The 22,241-nt window shown below is 39.2% G+C and overlaps 1 protein-coding gene across 1 annotated transcript in view; it reads right to left on the minus strand.

Annotated features, from left to right (window-relative positions):
- Nucleotides 1–5,382: 5,382 nt before the first annotated feature.
- Nucleotides 5,383–22,241, minus strand: part of mxf (myxovirus (influenza virus) resistance F) — a 33,517-nt gene continuing 16,658 nt past the window's right edge. The window contains exons 6-14 of the mRNA XM_059533598.1: nucleotides 16,195–16,333; nucleotides 15,889–16,087; nucleotides 15,712–15,790; nucleotides 15,401–15,523; nucleotides 15,144–15,276; nucleotides 14,458–14,616; nucleotides 14,119–14,195; nucleotides 13,763–14,020; nucleotides 5,383–5,650 (exon numbers count right to left, since the gene is read on the minus strand). Of these exons, the coding sequence (XP_059389581.1) occupies nucleotides 5,426–5,650; nucleotides 13,763–14,020; nucleotides 14,119–14,195; nucleotides 14,458–14,616; nucleotides 15,144–15,276; nucleotides 15,401–15,523; nucleotides 15,712–15,790; nucleotides 15,889–16,087; nucleotides 16,195–16,333 (1,392 nt within the window). The 3' untranslated portion in view covers nucleotides 5,383–5,425. The remainder of the gene's footprint in view (nucleotides 5,651–13,762; nucleotides 14,021–14,118; nucleotides 14,196–14,457; nucleotides 14,617–15,143; nucleotides 15,277–15,400; nucleotides 15,524–15,711; nucleotides 15,791–15,888; nucleotides 16,088–16,194; nucleotides 16,334–22,241) is intronic.

Raw genomic sequence — 22,241 nt, forward strand, 5'->3', positions numbered from 1 at the left:
TTCTTCTGCACAATCTGACTTTGCTGCAGCCTGGAATTGAACTACTGGTTTCGTCTGGTCAGAGGAGAACTGGCCCCCCAACTGAGCCTGGTTTCTCCCAAGGTTTTTTTCTCCATTCTGTCACCGATGGAGTTTCGGTTCCTTGCCGCTGTCGCCTCTGGCTTGCTTAGTTGGGGTCACTTCATCTACAGCGATATCGTTGACTTGATTGCAAATAAATGCACAGACACTATTTAACTGAACAGAGATGACATCACTGAATTCAATGATGAACTGCCTTTAACTATCATTTAGCATTATTGACACACTGTTTTCCTAATGAATGTTGTTCAGTTGCTTTAAGGCAATGTATTTTGTTTAAAGCGCTATATAAATAAAGGTGACTTGACTTGACTCAGAAGATCCAGATGTTGCAATATCATGTTGAAAATGTGTATTGTATATTTTTTCCCAGTTTTTGAGAAAGGAGAATGTGTGAGGACTGAGTGATAATATGGGGTCATGACTAAAATGTGTGTTTCATCTCAAATATTAAAGATTTATTTTGATACAAATGTGTTTAAATCACAGACGGATGTTTGTACACAAAAATGCAAAATAAAAATATTTCTGCAGGATTTTAAACACATAATTTCCTGTTAAAATGTAGAATTAGAGATTGGGGATATGTAACAAATGCTATTTATTTATTTTTTGGTAGGCATTTTAGGTAGTTTTAAATTATATATTTATAATTTGCAGTTAGATTAATGTGCAGGACACTATGCCTAATAATAAAATATTATAGTTCATTTCCATGCCTGGTGCGAGGTCCTAGGCCGTAGGTCGATGATCGACTTTGTGGTCGTTTCATCCGACCTCCGGCCGTATGTCTTGGACACTCGGGTGAAGAGAGGGGCGGAGCTGTCAACCGATCACCACCTGGTGGTGAGTTGGATCCGATGGCGGGGGAGGAAGCTGGACAGACTCGGCAGACCCAAACGTACTGTGAGGGTCTGCTGGGAACGTTTGGCCGAGTCTCCTGTCAGAGAGATCTTCAACTCCCACCTCCGGCAGAGCTTCGACTGGATCCCGAGGGAGGCTGGAGATATTGAGTCCGAGTGGACCATGTTCTCCACCTCCATTGTCGAAGCGGCCGCTCGGAGCTGTGGCCGTAAGGTTTCCGGTGCCTGTCGAGGCGGCAATCCCCAAACCCGGTGGTGGACACCGGAAGTAAGGGATGCCGTCAAGCTGAAGAAGGCAGAGGCAGCTGACAGGTACCGGCAGGCCAAGCGGACTACAGCCCGGGTGGTTGTGGAGGCAAAAACTCGGGCCTTGGAGGAGTTCGGTGAGGCCATGGAGAAGGACTATCGGTCAGCCTCGAAGAGATTCTGGCAAACCGTCCGGTGCCTCAGGAGAGGGAAGCAGTGCCCTACCAACGCTGTTTACAGTAGAGGTGGGGAGCTGTTGACCTCAACTGGGGATGTCGTTGGACGGTGGAAGGAATACTTCGAGGATCTCCTCAATCCCGGTGTCACGTCTTCCATTGAGGAAGCAGAGGCTGAGGGCTCAGATGTGGACTCGTCCATAACCCAAGCTGAAGTCACCGAGGTAGTCAAGAAACTCCTCGGTGGCAAGGCACCGGGGGTGGATGAGATCCGCCCTGAGTACCTCAAGTCTCTGGATGTTGTGGGGCTGTCTTGGCTGACACGCCTCTGCAGCATCGCGTGGCAGTCGGGGACGGTGCCTCTGGGATGGCAGACCGGGGTGGTGGTCCCTCTTTTTAAGAAGGGGGACCGGAGGGTGTGTTCCAACTACAGGGGATCACACTTCTCAGCCTCCCTGGGAAAGTCTATGCCAGGGTACTGGAGAGGAGAATCCGGCCGATAGTAGAACCTCGGATTCAGGAGGAACAGTGTGGTTTTCGTCCAGGCCGTGGAACACTGGACCAGCTCTATACCCTCTACAGGGTGCTGGAGGGTTCATGGGAGTATGCCCAACCAGTCCACATGTGCTTTGTGGATTTGGAGAAGGCATTCGACTGTGTCCCTCGCGGCGGCCTGTGGAGGGTTCTCCGGGAGTATGGGGTCCGGGGCCCTTTGCTAAGGGCTATCCGGTCCCTGTACGAACGGAGCAGGAGCTTGGTTCGTATTGCTAGCTGTAAGTCAGACTTGTTCCCGGTGCGTGTTGGACTCCGGCAGGGCTGCCCTTTGTCGCCGGTTCTGTTCATGATTTTTATGGACAGAATTTCTAGGCGCAGCCAGGGGCCGGAGGGGGTCAGGTTTGGTGACAACACGATTTCGTCTCTGCTCTTTGCGGATGATGTTGTCGTGTTGGCCTCATCAGGCCAGGACCTTCAGCATGCACTGGGACGGTTTGCAGCCGAGTGTGAAGCGGCTGGGATGAGAATCAGCACCTCCAAATCCGAGGCCATGGTCCTCAGTCGGAAAAGGGTGGCTTGCCCACTTCAGGTTGGTGGAGAGTTCCTGCCTCAAGTGGAGGAGTTTAAGTATCTTGGGGTCTTGTTCACGAGTGAGGGAAGGATGGAACGGGAGATTGACAGACGGATCGGTGCAGCTTCTGCAGTAATGCGGTCGATGTACCGGTCTGTCGTGGTGAAGAAAGAGCTGAGCCGCAAGGCGAAGCTCTCGATTTACCGGTCAATCTACGTTCCTACTCTCACCTATGGTCATGAGCTTTGGGTCATGACCGAAAGGACAAGATCCCGGATACAGGCGGCCGAAATGTGCTTTCTCCGCAGGGTGGCTGGGCGATCCCTTAGAGATAGGGTGAGAAGCTCAGTCACCCGGGAGGAGCTCAGAGTAGAGCCGCTGCTCCTCCACATCGAGAGGGGTCAGCTGAGGTGGCTCGGGCATCTGTTCCGGATGCCTCCTGGACGCCTTCCCGGGAAGGTGTTCCGGGCACATCCCACTGGGAGGAGACCCCGGGGGAGACCTAGGACACGCTGGAGAGACTATGTCTCCCGGCTGGCCTGGGAACGCCTCGGTGTCCCCCCAGAAGAGCTGGAGGAAGTGTCTAGGGAGAGGGAAGTCTGGGGTTCTCTGCTTAGACTGCTGCCCCCGCGACCCGGCCCCGGATAAGCGGTAGAAGATGGATGGATGGATGGATTTCGATGCCTAATTGTACACATACATGTAATGTTCTAGTGACAGAAATAGTACTGAACCAGTGGAATGGTCCGTTTAGATTTTAACCCTTTATTGGCTGATTCCGATAATGTTCCAATAATATTGTGCATCTCTAGTTGTTATGTCTGTCCCAGGATCTTGGTAATGCAAAAACTATACCAGGGGTTGTCTACTATTTGGCCACATCCACACAGCAGCAGAATGCAGTTGTCACTGCTGTATTTAAGTAAATACAGTAATGTTCACCCACAGTACAGTAATTTTCAGGACTTACAACTGCATTCTCGAAAAACCCACGATGTGTGAACGGAACAGGACTGGACAACTAGATGTCTGTCACATCATACAAGACATCACGTCGAGAGAGTGCCACTCTGCTGCACAAATGTGTTTATTATTGATTATTTCTCTTCATGTATATGTTTATAAATGTTTCTAGCTTGCACTTTGCATATCTTCCCAAACATGGGTATTAACTTTAGGGAGTAGCAACAAGATTCTTATAATCTTGTAACCTTAGTTTTAGATAACCAGCAACACATAAAAGCTGGAAAACATTACATGTCTTTATTTTATCAGATTTTAAAATACTATAGGTATCATATTTCATAAAACTTGCTGAATTTTAAATATTTAAAGAGAAAAAAAATGGGGCATATTGCACACTAAACACTTCCAAGTAATTCCAAACACAACAAACTCATGCAAAAAATCACATGCCTTGTTTCCAGTAGATGCGAGACAAAAGAAAACAATATTTTCTGAAAGCCAAAATATAAAATTTGTTTAATATCCTCAGCTTTCGATACAATCTTAGTTGGAATAGAACAAATCTGTGGACTGCACACTTTCTGTGAAATCTGTAAACTTAAATCTGCAGACTGGCTCTAACTTATGGCAACTACAGTAGCTGGCTACAGACTGTAGGCTAAATTAGACCAAACGTTGAGTAGTGTATTCCAGCATCATGCTGAGTTGCTGCAACAACAACATCAAACAACATCACATAGGAAATAAAGACCCAGTGGTTAGATTTTTTATTATTATTAGTGCAATTAATGTAAATGAAACATTGATTTACAAAGGCAACGTTAATCTTTCTTTTGTTATTTCCCCCTTGTTTTGTTTTGCCTGTTTCCAACATTCAAACCTTCTTTGATCCTCCTCAGCTGGGATCTTCAGAGATTTAATGTCTTTGATTTGCAGTTGATTTTACCACATGCTCAATCATCAGTTATTACATTATTTTATAAAGATTTTTTTTCTTGAATTTAGGACAAACGCAGTGTCTGGAAATTACATGGAAATAACATGACTCTAAATCTAATACATAATGAGAGTGTTGATTTGGTCCAGAAACTGTATAAGTTATGCCTAAATGAACCTTAAGGGGCTGTTTACACCTGGCCACTTCATGCGTTTTCTCAGATCGGATAGCTATCTGATTTATCAAAACGATTCCATTTACACCTGGTCACATGAATGTGTTTTTGCGAAACGGATTTAAATCTGATCTTCAATTCCCGCGCTATATGCAGATTTAATGGAGTGCACGTCACCCAAAGCAACAGATATGAGCTGCATTTTATTGATCATCAGCTAAAATTTCAAAATCAAAGACCGCAATAAGAGAGAGCGGCAACAGCACTGGTAAGATCATTTCGTTTCTCTACTATTAATGATGATGATTGTGTGTTAAGCGTTCGCGACTTACTTTCACTTTGATTTGCGATAGTTTGCACGTTGGTTTAATGAATATATGCTCAGCTTCTCATCTGGTGGTGCGTGTTCCAGTAGCGTCGTCATATCTAGCTATAACATTACATATAGCCTATAACACACCCTCACACGTTTATTTTTTTAGCATTTTGGGGAGGAGTACAATTTACATATGTGGTTTTAACAACCAGATGCATTTACACTTGTCTAGTTTTGTCTGGAATGCGGCCCAGACCACCTCCTGAAGTGGTTTGAGCGATCGGATTCAAATCCGTCTCAAATGCGTTTCGGAGGGCATTTACACCTGGTCTTTTCATGATCGGATAGCTATCCGATCAGAGAAACGCATGAAGTGGCCAGGTGTAAACGGCCCCTAATTGATGATGAAAATATGTCCACTGACCACTTTTGAATTAGTTTTTAATCTTGTAAGGAGGTTCTGTGAACGTCTAAATCAGACGTACAGAACACATAACAAAAGACGTCATTAAAACTTTCATTCTGGCTCCTCCACTGGACGTCACTTTGCCCAGTGGATATGCTTAATTTAGGCATATCCACAACTTTATAAAGATTTGTCAGCATCTGTTGTTTATTAGTTCTTGAGCTTCCGTAAGACGTTCCAGACGCTTATTTAGATCAGCTCTCCTGCGCCCTTGCTCTGAGTCTTCTTTCAGCAGCTTGGCCACATCTGCTCTGTTCCTCATTTCCAGCATTTGATGTTGCAATGTCTTAGCTGCATTCTTCAGCATGAAGAGGATTAGCAGCATGGGCACATAGTCTGTCAGGCGTTGATAGATGATCTATAAGGAGACAGGACATTAATAAAAAAATAACATTCACTTGAAAAATAAAGTTGTTTGAGTAACCCTTTGGCAGTGTTGGGGGTAACGAGTTACAAAGTAACAGATTACAGTAACAATATAACTTTTTAGGGTAACGAAGTAAAGTAACGCATTACACTAATAATACTGGTAACTACACTACTTTACTAGACTATAGGAACGCGCTTTCCTGCGTTACACATGCCGTGTTTGCCTGTGTGTAAAGTTCTGGGCCAGGTTTCCTGATAATGATTGATCTTAGCGCTTAGAGGCGCCACACAGCTAAATCCCCAGTGTTAATTTAACACTCTGAGTGTGGACACATATAAACACTGAAGCAGTGTTAAAAGTAACACTGAAGCAGAGTTGAAGTTAATGAGATAATTAAGAAATTATTTGAGTTATGATTGACCACTATTTAAGACACCTGATGTTAAGAAGCAGAATCACCAACTGAGAAAATCACAATTTGTGTGTCACCATCATAGTGGTCAGTGTTTGCTTTAGTTGGGATCTTGACCCTTCAATTATTAACTTTAGATTTTGTGTGGCTGTGGTAACTGAGTTATAATAGACAGACCACAGTAAAGGCAATGTTATGGTATTCATTGTGGTTTGGACTATTTGTCATGGAGTGACCTGAATGCCTGAGTTCAGGTTTCTTTACAGTGTACATAAATGAGGTGGAAAAAAAAGTGATCCAGCATTTTTTGCCATAATATGACAGGTTTTTAAAAGTTAGTTCTACAAAAAGAATAAAATATTTAGTTTAGACACACAGAGATCAAGAATCAGTGTGAGCATCACAACAACGGTGACCATCAAAAAAGCATGTTGTAGCCAATAAAAACTAGTGATGTCCGATTCATGAACAAAACATTCAATTTAACCGGTTCTTCTTAGTGAACCGGTTGAACCAGTTCACCTAATCGAACTGAATCGTTTGAAATGGTTCACGTCTCCAATAAGCACCTCTAAGCGCCAAAGTCGCAAAATTGCGACAAGACGTCATCCTTAATAAAATAGACTGTAGTTCCTTATATGGTGTAATATCTCATTTGTATTCCCTTCCACTAGATGGCAGACATGTAGTACTTTGATTCTAGAACAACATTATGCATTGTTTCTGTTCAAAGTTTTCGAGGAAATAGCAGAGCAAGTGAGCTCTCATGTCATTGATGCAGAAGCAATTAATTTCATAGCATGAGTGTAAATGGTGAGATTTATGAGAGAAAATCGCCAGATGGCTAATACAAAGTTATACCGTGAGGATGTGTTGCAAATGTTGTTCGCCGATTCTGACTCTGAAGGGGAATATTTGCCTTTTGGAAATGACGATCAGAATTGATTGATTGAAATACATCGCAATTGATTATGTATAGTAAGTGGATCATGGTTTCTGCGCTGATGACACCTAATTTATTTACTTTATATCTTCAAGACTTAAATCCTCGTATGCACATTATTGTTGTTACTGTATTCGGGTGCGTTGTTGCACAACTCAATTGTAAACTTTTCATGATTATGAGGTTTTTAACTGACTAAATTTATGAATACTGACTTTACATATCTGAATGTTTGATAGACGTGACGTCATTACGTGGAGCGTAAAAGAACTGCTGAACCATTTTTTTCAACCGGTTTATTTAATCGAACCATCCGAGAGAACTGGTTCACGGAAAATAATCAAATCAAATCTAGTTTTGTGATGTTCAGAGTAGATCTATTTATCTGAATATGCTGTTTGTCACCGTTGTTTAGATTAAAAAACTGATTCTTGTTATCTGTTTGTGCCTAAAATTAAAACTCCTTAAAAATAATCATCAACACCCAAATTGATTTTTGCTCTTGGCTTGATACACTAATTAGAAAATTAAAAAGTCAAAAGCCAAGATCCCAACTAAAGCAAACACTGACCACTATAATGGTGACACATAAATTGTGATTTTCTTTGTTGTTGATTCTGCTTGTTAACATCAGGTGTCTTCAATAATGGTCAATCATAACTCAATTAACTTAATTATCTCATTAACTTCAACTCTGCTTCAGTGTTTATTAGTGGTGGAAATTATGATTCTTTCAAGAGATTCGTTCATTTTCAGTTCGTTCACCAAAATGATTCATTCAGAATCGTTCACTGATTCGTTCAGTAATCATTTGTTCATATTACACAAAATATGCCAGCAGGTGGCCAAAAAGAGTGTATTATGTGTCATGTCTTAAGTCAACGAACGTATTCACTTGTTACAAAAACTGCTCTGGTATTATTAAAATGTGTGCATAATCCCATTCAATGTATAAAGTCTAATTAAGTTGTTCAGATGAACAAAGCGCAAGGTTTTCTTGCCTAGTTAGCATTTTAATTGTTTGGTTAGACAGTTTGTATATTATATATTCACATTCATAAATAACTGTGCTTTGCATTTTGCGAGATGTACATGCTAAATGGGCAGACTGACCCGGTTTACTCTCATTCATTTCGTTCACGAATGAGGTAAGCTATGTACCAGTTCATTTCATTCACGAATGACATGTATCCATTCATTCAACTCGTTCACGAATGACATGTGTGCCAGTTCAGTCATTTAATTCACGAACGAGATGTACTAAATCCTTCAACTCGTTCACGAACGACATGTGTACCAGTTCAGAGAAGATCTCTCGAACTCGTTCAGTGAAGGGCGTATTAGTTCACTACATTCAACAAATCACATGCTCTGTCACATCTCATACTCGAAGGCTATTGGCTCAAGGTTGAGTAACTCTTTGACAGGATGAAACACTTCACAGAGCACAGAGAGAATAAAGTCACAGAACCTTGTAAGGAGGATCTGGGAACTTCTATATCGGACGTATAGAAGACATAAAAAACATAAAAAAAAAAGACGTCATAAAAACATTCTGTCTCCTCAGTGGACGTCGTTTCAACGTCTGCAAAGACATAAAAAGACGTCCACTGGACGTAACTTTGCCCAGTGCATTAGGTTGATGTTTAAATACGCAATATAGTAATTTTCACATAATAGTTCCTTTAAAAACAAACAAAAATGTTAAATACATGTGACTTCATGCCACAAGAATGCTAACATATTAAGGTATGATTAACACTGGCTTTATTTAACATACATTATGTACCATGTGTTGAGTTCAGTCTAAAATCCATTGATTAAAGAAGTTGATATACAAGACTTGGTATGTCCTTGTGCTTTGGACCATACATGCCAACCCTCCCTAATTTTCCGGGAGACTCCCGAATTTCAAAGCCCCTCCCGAAAATCTCCCGGAACGACCTTTCTCCCGAATTTCTCCCGATTTCCACCCGGACAACAATATTGCTACACCATCCGTCACTGGGTGCCGTTTTAGACCAAACGCTTGCGCTCCCATGGCGTCTGTCGTTGCTATGCAACCAAACTGCGCTCTCCATGATGACGACGAAGAAGTATCAGCAAAGGATTAATTGATTTCTAGCCTCACCTCGGCTCGCATTAGCTTTACTACTAGATATATTTCTGGAGATGAGAAGGAAAAACCCGCCTGGAAAAAGTAGCGCACCACGTTGCTTCCATTATGAGCGTGCTCACCGCGGCCGCGCACCTACGGTTGAAATAACGACCTTGAGCGCGAAAAAGATGCGATATGTGAACGGCCCCTAGAAACAGACGTCTGAAATGAAAGGCAAGAACAGCTATTTATTTAGCTTTAGACTGTTACATGAAAATTTAAAAATGAAATGTCATAATTATAATGTTTTGAGAGTTTACTTATGTAATTGTTGCATTAGGCTATGAATTAATAAATGTTTATTGATAAGATCTAGCTATTTCATATCTCTTCATTTACAGTAGCTAACAAATTAGGGCCTAACCTCCTGAGGAGAGGCCTTAAGGAATTGAATTTGTCAAATAAATGAATTACATTTTTCTTTGCGTTTGTGTATGTGATGTTATATATGGCAACACATCGTTTGTGTATGTGATATATATGACACCACACACAACACCCCCCCCCCCCCCCCCCCCGGGTCCTTTTTAATATCTCCCTAATTCTGAGGTCTCAAGGTTGGCAAGTATGCTTTGGACACAAACTTTCGATAATAAAAAAAGTTATTTGACCCGTGTAATACGTCCAAACCAAGTTAAGATTAACAATTTAATTGAGGTTCAACAAATAAAAAACAGAAGCAATATGGATAAACAAATGATAAAGCTTGGCTTATTGAATATCAGATCCATTTCTACGAAAACACTTTTTGTAAATAATATGATCACTGATCATAATATAGATATACTCTGTTTGACAGAAACCTGGCTAAAACCTGATGTTTACATTATTTTAAATGAGTCCACCCCCCAAGATTACTGTTATAAACATGAGCCACGTCTAAAAGGCAAAGGTGGAGGTGTTGCTTCAATTTATAACAACGTTTTCAGGATTTCTCAGAGGGCAGGCTTCAAGTATAACTCGTTTGAAGTAATGGTACTTCATATAACATTATCCAGAGAAACAAATGTTAATGATAAATCCCCTGTTATGTTTGTACTGGCTACTGTATACAGGCCACCAGGGCACCATACAGACTTTATTAAAGAGTTTGGTGATTTTACATCCGAGTTAGTTCTGGCTGCAGATAAAGTTTTAATAGTTGGTGATTTTAATATCCATGTTGATAATGAAAACGATGCATTGGGATCAGCATTTATAGACATTCTGAACTCTATTGGTGTTAGACAACACGTTTCAGGACCTACTCATTGTCGAAATCATACTCTAGATTTAATACTGTCACATGGAATTGATGTTGATGGTGTTGAAATTATTCAGCCAAGTGATGATATCTCAGATCATTATTTAGTTCTTTGCAAAATTCATATAGCCAAAATTCTAAATTCTACTTCTTGTTACAAGTATGGAAGAACCATCACTTCTAACACAAAAGACTGCTTTTTAAGTTATCTTCCTGATGTAACCAAATTCCTTAGCATATCCAAAACCTCAGAACAACTTAATGATGTAACAGAAACTATGGACTCTCTCTTTTCTAGCACTTTAAATAAAGTTGCTCCTTTACGCTTAAGGAAGGTTAAGGAAAACAGTTTGACACCATGGTATAATGAGCATACTCGCACCCTAAAGAGAGCAGCCCGAAAAATGGAGCGCAGCTGGAGGAAAACAAAACTAGAGGTATTTCGTATTGCTTGGCGGGAAAGTAACATATCCTACAGAAAAGCATTAAAAACTGCTAGATCCGATTACTTTTCTTCTCTTTTAGAAGAAAACAAACATAACCCCAGGTATTTATTCAATACAGTTGCTAAATTAACGCAAAATAAAGCCTCAACAAGTGTTGACATTTCCCAACACCACAGCAGTAATGACTTTATGAACTACTTTACTTCTAAAATCGATAATATTAGAGATAAAATTGCAACCATTCAGCCGTCAGCTACAGTATCACATCAGACAGTGTACTATAGACCCCCTGAGGAACAGTTCCACTCATTCTCTACTATAGGAGAGGAAGAATTGTATAAACTTGTTAAATCATCTAAACCAACAACATGTATGTTAGACCCTATACCATCTAAGCTCCTGAAAGAGGTGCTTCCAGAAGTCATAGATCCTCTTCTGACTATTATTAATTCCTCATTGTCATTAGGACATGTCCCCAAAACCTTCAAACTGGCTGTTATTAAGCCTCTCATCAAAAAACCACAACTTGACCCCAAAGAACTAGTTAATTATAGACCAATCTCGAATCTCCCTTTTCTGTCCAAGATACTAGAAAAGGTGGTATCCACACAATTATATTCCTTCTTAGAGAAAAATGGTATATGTGAGGATTTCCAGTCAGGATTTAGACCGTATCATAGTACTGAGACTGCTCTTCTTAGAGTTACAAATGATCTGCTCTTATCATCTGATCGTGGGTGTATCTCTCTATTAGTTTTATTGGATCTTAGTGCTGCGTTTGATACAATTGACCACAACATTCTTTTGCATAGACTTGAATACTTTGTTGGCATCAGTGGAAGTGCATTAGCATGGTTTAAATCGTACTTATATGACCGCCATCAGTTCGTAGCAGTGAATGAAGATGTATCCTATCGATCACAAGTGCAGTATGGAGTACCTCAAGGCTCAGTACTAGGGCCGCTACTCTTCACGCTTTATATGTTACCCTTGGGAGATATCATCAGGAAACATGGTGTTAGCTTTCACTGTTATGCTGATGATACTCAGCTCTATATTTCTTCGCAGCCCGGTGAAACACACCAATTTGAAAAACTAATGGATTGCATAGTCGATATAAAAAACTGGATGACGAGTAATTTCTTACTGCTAAATTCTGAAAAAACAGAGGTGTTAATTATAGGACCTAAAAACTCTGCTTGTAATAACCTAGAACACTGTCTAAGACTTGATGGTTGCTCTGTCAATTCTTCGTCATCAGTTAGGAACCTAGGTGTGCTACTTGATCGCAATCTTTCCTTAGAAAGCCACATTTCTAGCATTTGTAAAACTGCATTTTTCCATCTCAAAAATATATCTAAATTACGGCCTATGCTCTCAATGTCAAATGCAGAAATGTTAATCCATGCATTTATGACCTCAAGGTTAGATTATTGTAATGCTTTATTGGGTGGTTGTTCTGCACGCTTAGTAAACAAACTACAGCTAGTCCAAAATGCAGCAGCAAGAGTTCTTACTAGAACTAGGAAGTATGACCATATTAGCCTGGTCCGGTCAACACTGCACTGGCTCCCTATCAAGCATCGCATAGATTTTAAAATATTGCTTATTACTTATAAAGCCCTGAATGGTTTAGCACCTCAGTATTTGAATGAGCTCCTTTTACATTATAATCCTCTACGTCCGCTACGTTCTCAAAACTCAGGCAATTTGATAATACCTAGAATATCAAAATCAACTGCAGGCGGCAGATCCTTTTCCTATTTGGCGCCCAAACTCTGGAATAACCTACCTAACATTGTTCGGGAGGCAGACACACTCTTGCAGTTTAAATCTAGATTAAAGACCCATCTCTTTAACCTGGCATACACATAACATACTAATATGCTTTTATTATCCAAGTCTGTTAAAGGATTTCTAGGCTGCATTAATTAGGTAAACCGGAACCGGAAACACTTCCCATAACAACCTATGTACTTGCTACATCATTAGAAGAATGGCATCTACGCTAATATTTGTCTGTTTCTCTCTTGTTCCAAGGTCACCGTGGCCACCAGATCCAGTCTGTGTCCAGATCAGAGGGACACTGCAGTCACCCGGATCCAGTACGTATCCAGACCAGATGGTGGATCAGCACCTAGAAAGGACCTCTACATCCCTGAAAGACAGCGGAGACCAGGACAACTAGAGCCCCAGATACAGATCCCCTGTAAAGACCTTGTCTCAGAGGAGCACCAGGACAAGACCACAGGAAACAGATGATTCTTCTGCACAATCTGACTTTGCTGCAGCCTGGAATTGAACTACTGGTTTCGTCTGGTCAGAGGAGAACTGGCCCCCCAACTGAGCCTGGTTTCTCCCAAGGTTTTTTTCTCCATTCTGTCACCGATGGAGTTTCGGTTCCTTGCCGCTGTCGCCTCTGGCTTGCTTAGTTGGGGACACTTCATCTACAGCGGTATCGTTGACTTGATTGCAAATAAATGCACAGACACTATTTAACTGAACAGAGATGACATAACTGAATCCAATGATGAACTGCCTTTAACTATCATTTTTGCATTATTGACACTGTTTTCCTAATGAATGTTGTTCAGTTGCTTTGACGCAATGTATTTTGTTTAAAGCGCTATATAAATAAAGGTGACATTGACATTGACATGGTCTTTTATTTATTTAGACTATTTAAATAATATAAAGTTGTGACCTAGTGGTTAGAGCGTTTGACTCCTAACCCTAGGTTTGTGGGTTCGAAACCTGGGCTGGCAATACCACGACTGAGGAGCCCTTGAGCAAGGCATTGAACCCCCAACTGCTCCCGAGCGCCGCAGCATAAATGATGAACACTGCTCTCTCTGCATGCGTGCGTGCGTTTCATTGCATGCATGAGCTGTCACCCACCTCATAATAAAGAGCCAGTTTTTCTGGTACTAGATTCCTCGTGTCCAACAACCCACAGCCTTTGGAATTTAAAACCATGTCTTCTTCATGGAGGTTCTCATAACGTTCTAGCCCAGTCTTCTGATGGATCTCAGATTCATCAAGTTTCTTTTGCAATACCTTGTCCTGGGTGAAAACCAGATGCTCCATAGCAATAAACTCCTCGATTCTTTTCTCCACTTTAGCCTCTTGTTTTGACTGAATCTCATCAATCTTTTTCTGAGGAGTACAACATAATACATCAAATATAATAATAATAATAATAATAATAATAATAATAATAATAATAATAATAATAATGTAAACGTTTTACTTACAGAGACATTGTGCTGCAGTAACGGGTACTGAACAAAACATAAATTGCATACTTCCCTGAATTTATTTTTAACAATCTCTGAAAATGGAAAGAGAGAAAAAGGACAAGAATATATATTTATCTGATCATTTACACTTAGAAGATGACAAATGCTTGTTTTTAGAATTAGGTAAAAAATATCTCATTGTTTTATGTGGGCTGTAGATTGTTTTGAAATGTAAAACAATATGCACCATACAAAAGAGTGGGCCTAGAGTACTTCTGAGTTACTCTGAAGTGTTTAAAAAATCTTTATTGCCAAAAAACTTTAATTGTACATTAAGAAAAATACAGACTTTACCTCGTACATCTTTCATTGTTTCCATAGCTGGCTTTTGAAGGGCTGCCACATGGTCTTTGATGACATGTTCAAAGTTTATGTACTCACTAAATGTCAGCAATTCTCTCCCACGATGCATCTCATTATACTTTTCGATAATTTCTGTAATTTTTGTATTGACTAAATTTGTGATAAAGATAACAGAAAATCAGGTTTAGGGATTTGGGTCCAGTCCTAAAAAGTAACCAGTGGTTCCCTTTCAAGGGAACCTCAAACTGCGTCCTCTGGGGGGCGCTATGGGGAAAACCTCCTCATGACCCGTGTCTGAAGCATACATTGAAAAAAACACCAAATTGTTGGCTGGCTACAGCCTCTGACGTCATTACCAGCACGACTATAAACAGGCACAGGGAGATCACGTTATTCACTTCTTTGTCCGAAGCATGGCAGGGAGCTAGAGGATGCAGTGTCTTGTTCCCTACTCAGGGAACCATGGTAACATTCGTAACTTGAGACTTTCCTTTCAAGGGAACTTCAATGGGAACTTGTCGCCCAACAAGTTGGTGTTTTTTCAAGATATGCTTCAGACACAGATCACGACAAGGTGTTCCCCATAGCACCCCCTAGAGAACGCAGAGTCTCGTTCCCTACTCAGGGAACCATGGTTACATTCCTAACCTGAGACGTTTTAACATATCTTGACTTACATAATTTTTCAGTTTCTTTCAAGTGGATGTCCCATTTATTGAACACAGGATGTAGAAGTGCATAAATATTTCTGTCTTTTGAATGTCCTGTTCTACTCAGTTCATCGATTTGATCGTTGAACCTTATTATTATCTATATAAGAAAACAATCTCAATGAATCAGTCAACCAATTAACCAATTAATAAAAAAATATAAATAAAATGCCATAACAGTAAGGATAGATAGTTGTAATTTACTTTATTCTCAGGGCTCTTACCTCACTGAAAAAAGGTCCCATCTTTTCTTCTTCCAGAGGTGGACCCTGAGCGTACTTTTTAAGTTCTTCTCGCACACCAAGTATTCTAGCATTTATCTGCTCAGTTAAGTGTGGTAGTGATTTCTGTGTCAATAAGAAAATATATTTGGATAAATCAGCTGGTTAATTGCACCATATTATATATCTATATCTATAAATATATATATAAATATATATATTAATTTTTTTTTTAGTATTTATAACTTTGTTAATTTACTTTAAAAAAATCAACATAAGGTTTAAAAGAATGCCTGTCATAATTTAGTGCTTGCCTTGATATGATCAACCAGTTCTGTGGTCAATTTATTTGTCAGGCACTGAATAGATGCTTTATTATCATCCAGAAGAGAGCTGTCAAGAAAGAAAAACGCTAAAAATATATTATTTTACTTATTTGAAATAAAACCATTCATCAATATGAAAAGTAATTTAAGTCAATAATTGTTTACCTGAAATATCGGTGGTTTCTAAAGAATTCCATTTCTATGTCTATGGCTTCATCAAGAGGAATTTTGTTATTAATGTCACTCTGACCACGACATCGCACAATAATGTAACCCTTACTGAGAGGAACAACTCTGCCCTGGACAATGTTCAAAACATCAATCTCAGCTCCTTTGTCAATGAGATCTGGTTTTGTGAGAATTGCTAACCCACACATAAAAAAATAATAATAATAATAATTGGTTAGAATAGCGAGATTCATAAAGATAAAGTGAGAAAAAATGTTATAGAAATACAATAGGTTATCAAACCAAGTGTTCTGTATCCCTCAGGGTCTGCATGTTGTGCCATTCTTAGTGCTTCTGTTGTTGCTATGTCAACATTGCAGGGCACCACAACTAAAATGATGGTTTCACTTTTGGAAATGTATTTCTGTATCAAGATTTTGATCTAAAAAAAAGAAAAAAAAATGGCATATTCACTGATTAGGGAGGAGAGAATCTTCAGGTCAGTATGAAATAACATTGAACCCATTATACTTCCATAATATCCATGATAAAATTGATAATCAGGAAAAATATTAGGGAAAAGTGGGTATTACATCAGTATGGGGCCAGATAACCCAGAATTAAGACACTGATTAAATATACCCAATTCTGAGTTCATGTTGACTTTAAATTACACCAGTCAGCTACAAATAGATTACATAAAACACTAAAATCAAATGTTAATCTCAGATCTCCATTGATCTGAAATTGAGTGTGATGTGTCAAAAAGGAAATAAGTCAAAAATATGTTTTTTTGTTTGTTTTAAAGTTTAACTTTAAAGGCACAATATGTATGTTTTCACCACAAGAGGGAGCATATTCAAAACAAAAGCTTAGTTAGATGACACCATGTGTCTAGTGTGGAATCATGGGAGTTGTTGTCTTTATCCCCACAGCTGACGCAATCCGAAAGGACTCATGCAGAAATCATGTTCATGTATGAGCTAATGATTTATTAACATTGTAGAATGAAGCAGGGTGAGGCTGAAAGCCGTCAAAGCGAAATGAGGCCGCTGAACGATCGCGACACATGGTTTGAAAGCAGCAGACTTTTTACTATGCCACAGTCGACTGCTTCTGCTCCTTCCAGTCGTGTGTATGTGAGAAAAACTTTGTTTTATCATACTAGATACATTTGAAAGTTCTGTTGCAATGCAACTCTGCACGGTTGTCACCTCTCTAATAAAGTGCATTACATATTAAAGTGGCTTTGGTTTTTCCATGTTTTCAACAAAACAAAACCATTTTGACTGGTAGTGATCGAAATCGAGGGGTTATGACATCATTTGGCAGGTGACACAATAAAACTATGAAACTGTTTTATGCCTAGATGTTCTTGTGGACAGATATCTGAAGCATCTGCCTGAGGGGAGAAGTGCAAACAGTTTGTGGCCTGGGAGAGAAGGGTCTGTGATATTACCTGCCTGTTTCTTCACTCTGGAGTTGTACAAATCCTGAAGATTAGGAAGGTACACACCAATTATCCCTTCAGCTCTCCCTGACAGTCTGTTTCAGTCTTTTTATCTCTGATTTGCTGGCTGACCCAAACCAGAGACTTATAGAAAAGCACAGAATCGACTCAATAACAGCTGAGTAAAACTGTATCATTTGGGCTTGTGGAAGATTCAACTTTTTCAGCTGGTGAAGGCAGTACAACCTCTGCTGGGCCTTTTTACAATGGAGTCAATGTGAGTGTCCCACTTCAAGTCCTGAGATATGGTCTTGCCCAGGAACCTAAATGACTCTACTGCAGCCACAGTGATATTTGTGGTGGTGAGTTGGGGGATGCAGTGGGGTTTCTCCTGCAGCCCACTATCACCCCCACATTTTTGAGCATGTTCAGCTTCAGGTTCGCTGTAAAACCCGACAAGTTAACTTAACTCAAACTGTTTGAGTAAACCGATTGCCTTGACTGTAAAACCCGACAAGTAAACTTAACTCAAACGGTTTGAGTAAAGAGATAGCCTTAAAAACCTGACAAGTTATTTTAACTCAAACCATTTGAGGAAACTGATTGCCTTAAACCGTTTAAGTTGAACTAGTACTCTGAACTTAATTCAGTTGAGTCCACTGAAAGAAGATGTACATTGCAATTAAATAATTAAGTGATTAATTAAGTGATAATTGAGCTTTAGTGATGAACACCTGCTGTTAACAAACAGAATTACTGAAGAAAAGAGAGAAAGGAACTACAACTGACTTCAGACACAGCCTCACTCAAACCTCACTGTAAAACCCGACAAGTTAACTTAACTCAAACCTTTGGGTAAACCGATTGCCTTGATTTAAACCATGTACGTTTAAAAACTTTTCAATTAAGTAATTAAGTGTTTAATTGAGTGATAACTGTGAATTAGTAATGAACAGCTGCTGTTAACAAACAGAATCACTGAAGAAAAGAGAAACGCTACTACAACTGACTTCAGACACAGCCTTAGATAAAATCAACTGAAATAAAATGCATTAAATCTCTCAAGATCTGATTAAACAACCCCACAAACAGCATCACCAGCTCCACTTATTAATAACCAAACTGACTTTATTTCTGTCAGACGTCTACAGAAGATCTTATTGAGAATGAACTAAGGTTTAGATGTTGATTTATTGTTTCATTTGAAGTAACCATGTTAGAGATCAGTGTTTGCTTTAGTTGGGCTCTTGACCCTTGACTTCTGTCTCAGTTTATTTTTCTCTGATTGTTGTAACAATGTGTTAATGAGACATGTTGGTTATAACTCAAAATCATAGAGAATATTATCAGATATTGGTTATTATACAGCATTTTGTTGATGACAATCATCAATTATGGAGTTTTTCAGAGTCAAAAAAATCAGACTAAATAGGTGTTCTCTAATTAGTTCAGATGATTACAATGAAAAACATTCAAAGAGCCAGTGGTTCTGTCATAATCAGTCAAAAAGGACTTTTCAATTATCTTGTGCTTATACATCTTTCTTCTATGAAAGCAATTAGTCACACACAGACATCATTAATCAGAATATGAACCTCAACAATGGTGACCATAAAAAAAGATGCTGCAATGCATGCTGGGTACTATTGTAGTACAAAACTCATCCATGGCTCCCAGCATGCATTGCAGCACGGTTTTTTTTATGGTCACCAATGGACATGGTTACTTCAAATGAAACAACAAATCAACATCTAAACCTTAGTTCATTCTCAATAAGATCTTCTGTAGACGTCTGACAGAAATAAAGTCAGTCTGGTTATTAATAAGTGGAGCTGGTGATGCTGTTTGTGGGGTTGTTTAATCAGATCATTATTTTGTGTATTTGGTGTAACAGAATATGTTGACATGCTTTAATGTTTAAAATAAAAAAAATTTCAATTACTGTACATTAATGTAGGTCCTCTATGCCCCAGCTCTCTCAAATGGCCATTTTCTACAAAATCCCTCCTTCCAACAAGCGGAGTCTGCTCTGACTGGCCAACTGACCCAGTGCATTGTGATTGGCTGAACATAACAAGAACTCGTTGGAAATGTAACATCTTTCCATAATAGGGAACTTCTCTGTCCTTGAGGTCAATATGACTTTTCATAAGTTAAAAAAAGGGTTCCCTTCATCTCAGAGGAATACAATTTTGTGACTTTTCCTACATTATCTATCTATACATACACAAAAAATCTGAGCTTTATTCGGTTGTTCTGAAGGTGTGTAAAAAACATTTAATCAATCTGTCCTTACAAACCATGGCAAAAAAAAACCAAACTGAAACAAAATAATCGTTCAATAATCATAATCGAGGTAAAATGTTCAATTAATCGAGGTTTTGATTTTAGGCCATAATCGTCCAGCCCTAGGTGAGACCTAATGTGCACACACACACACACACACACACACACACACACACACACACACCTGCACAACCACACACACACACACACACACACACACACACACAAACACACTCTCAGACAGAGACACACGCACACATGCTCTCTCACCCTCTCTCACTCACTCACTCACACACACACACACACACACACACACACAAGACACTTACACTCATACAGACACACTCACACAGACACACACAAAAACACTTACACACAAAAACACACACTCAGACAGAGACACACGCACACATGCTCTCTCTCCCTCTCTCACTCACTCACACACACACACACACACACATACATACAAGCACAAAGACACTTACATTCACACAGAGACACAGGCAAACTTGCCCTCTCTCCCTCTTAGCCAGCACAAAGACGTCCTCGTCCTAAACGCCTTTCAACTCGCACGTGTCAGTGTTTATGAATAGATTAAATGAAACGGGACAAATTTAATCGTGACAATCTATGTATCATTATAAAGATCTAAGCCTCAAGCATCGACGACAGATCGCTGTTTTCAATGGAAAGCTTATAAAGACTGTATTTGCTACATTTGTGTAAGCAGTACACAGCAAAATCCCCAGTGTTAATTTAACACTCTGAGTGTGGACCCATATAAACACTGAAGCAGTGTTAGAAGTAACACTGAAGCAGAAGTTAATGAGATAATTAAGAAGTTAATTGAGTTATGATTGACCATTATTGAAGACACCTGATGTTAACAAGCAGACTCACCAACTGAGAAAATCACAATTTGCTTGTCACCATTATAGTCGTCAGTGTTTGCTTTAGTTGGGATCTTGACCCTTAACCTGTTAGCCAGCACCCCCCATTATGGGACTCACAGCTGAAAGTGCTCTACCTAACTTATAATTGTAATAGTTTCCTACTTCAGTGTGTTACAAACATAATTTTGGTGTCTTTGGAAAGAAGACCCTTTGGGCATTACTTTTTATCAACCAGATTTGATAATGCTCAAAAATATTAAAAGTTATAGACACTGAAGTGCCTTGAATTTTTTTTTTACCACACTTAAATATTTTTTTTATTTGATATACAAATACATGAAATGAGTCCTGGAGCAATCTAGAAAAGTATTGGGTTGAAAGCCTATTTCAAAAAAAGTCTCTATTTCAAATCTGAAAAGGATATCATGAAAAATGAGACTCCTGCAAATATTTTTATGAGACTGTGTCTACACCCCCCACCCCCCAAATATACAAGAATATATTTCCCAATAGTATTGAAGGCTTCTACAAACTATTTAGTCAGTAAACATACCACTGCATAGTTTTTTTTTTCAATTATAAAACACTAGACAGAAACTTAGACATCATATAAGTGATTTAGCACTAGAAAAATACAATAATAATAATTGGAGTAAGAAAAATAAGAATAATAAGAAAAATAATAAAAAAAGATTTAACTTTGTTTGCCAATTACAGAAAATCATGAGATTTGCATTCAAAAGATGGTAATCATGCAGATACATTCACATTCAACATAAAACACACTCTCACATATATAAAAGCTGTTGAAAAATAAAACAAACAAAGGAAAAGGCGATCGCTATAAGTTCCGCCTCCATCAGCTGACAGGTGCGTTAGAGCGCGTCACGAGGGAGCGCCAAAATTCAAATAAACTATCTTCCGCCTATTTTTCATTCATTCTTTTTTCCGGTGGATCACCTCATTCTGTTTGTGACACTGTATGCTACAAAACCATGCCGTGTTTTTACTACCAAGACGCAGTTTCCGACCGTGAGTTATTCCATAACGGATGCAAACAATTCTGTCACTGAAGAAATGAAATGTAAACAAAGGAATTATGATCCATTTTACAACGTTATTGCTTCGTTGGACTAAACATGCTTCTTGAGATGTCGTTCAGTGGACCTTCCTAACTAAACCGGGATTTACAGCTGTGGATGTGTTCATGACTGGTTATTACGACGGATCTGGTATGTACAGCGTTTCCATTGTTCATGTTTGTATGTGTACACTGCAAAATCCCCAGTGTTAATTTATCTCTCTGAGTGTGGACACATATAAACACTGAAGCAGTGTTAAAAGTAACACTGAAGCAGAGTTGAAGTTAATGAGATAATTAAGAAGTTAATTGAGTTATGATTGACCTTTATTGAAGACACCTGATGTTAACAAGCAGAATCACCAAATGACAAAATCACAATTTGTATGTCACCATTATAGTGGTCAGTGTTTGCTTTATTTGGGATCTTGACTTGTGACTTTTTAATTTTCGAATAAGTGTGTCAAGCCAAGAGCAAAAATCATTGGGTGGTGATGATTATGTGTTAATGTAATCATTGCTTGACCTTAATTGAGTCTTGAGTCTTCATTGATTGTAACAGCTTTGATTCCACAATGAAAGAGTTTGTATTTTCTATACATTTTTAGGCATCTCTTGCAAGCGATTCTGATTTTCTTTT

The sequence above is a fragment of the Carassius carassius genome, chromosome 41 (assembly GCF_963082965.1).
Source record: "Carassius carassius chromosome 41, fCarCar2.1, whole genome shotgun sequence".
NCBI classification, from domain to species: domain Eukaryota; kingdom Metazoa; phylum Chordata; class Actinopteri; order Cypriniformes; family Cyprinidae; genus Carassius; species Carassius carassius.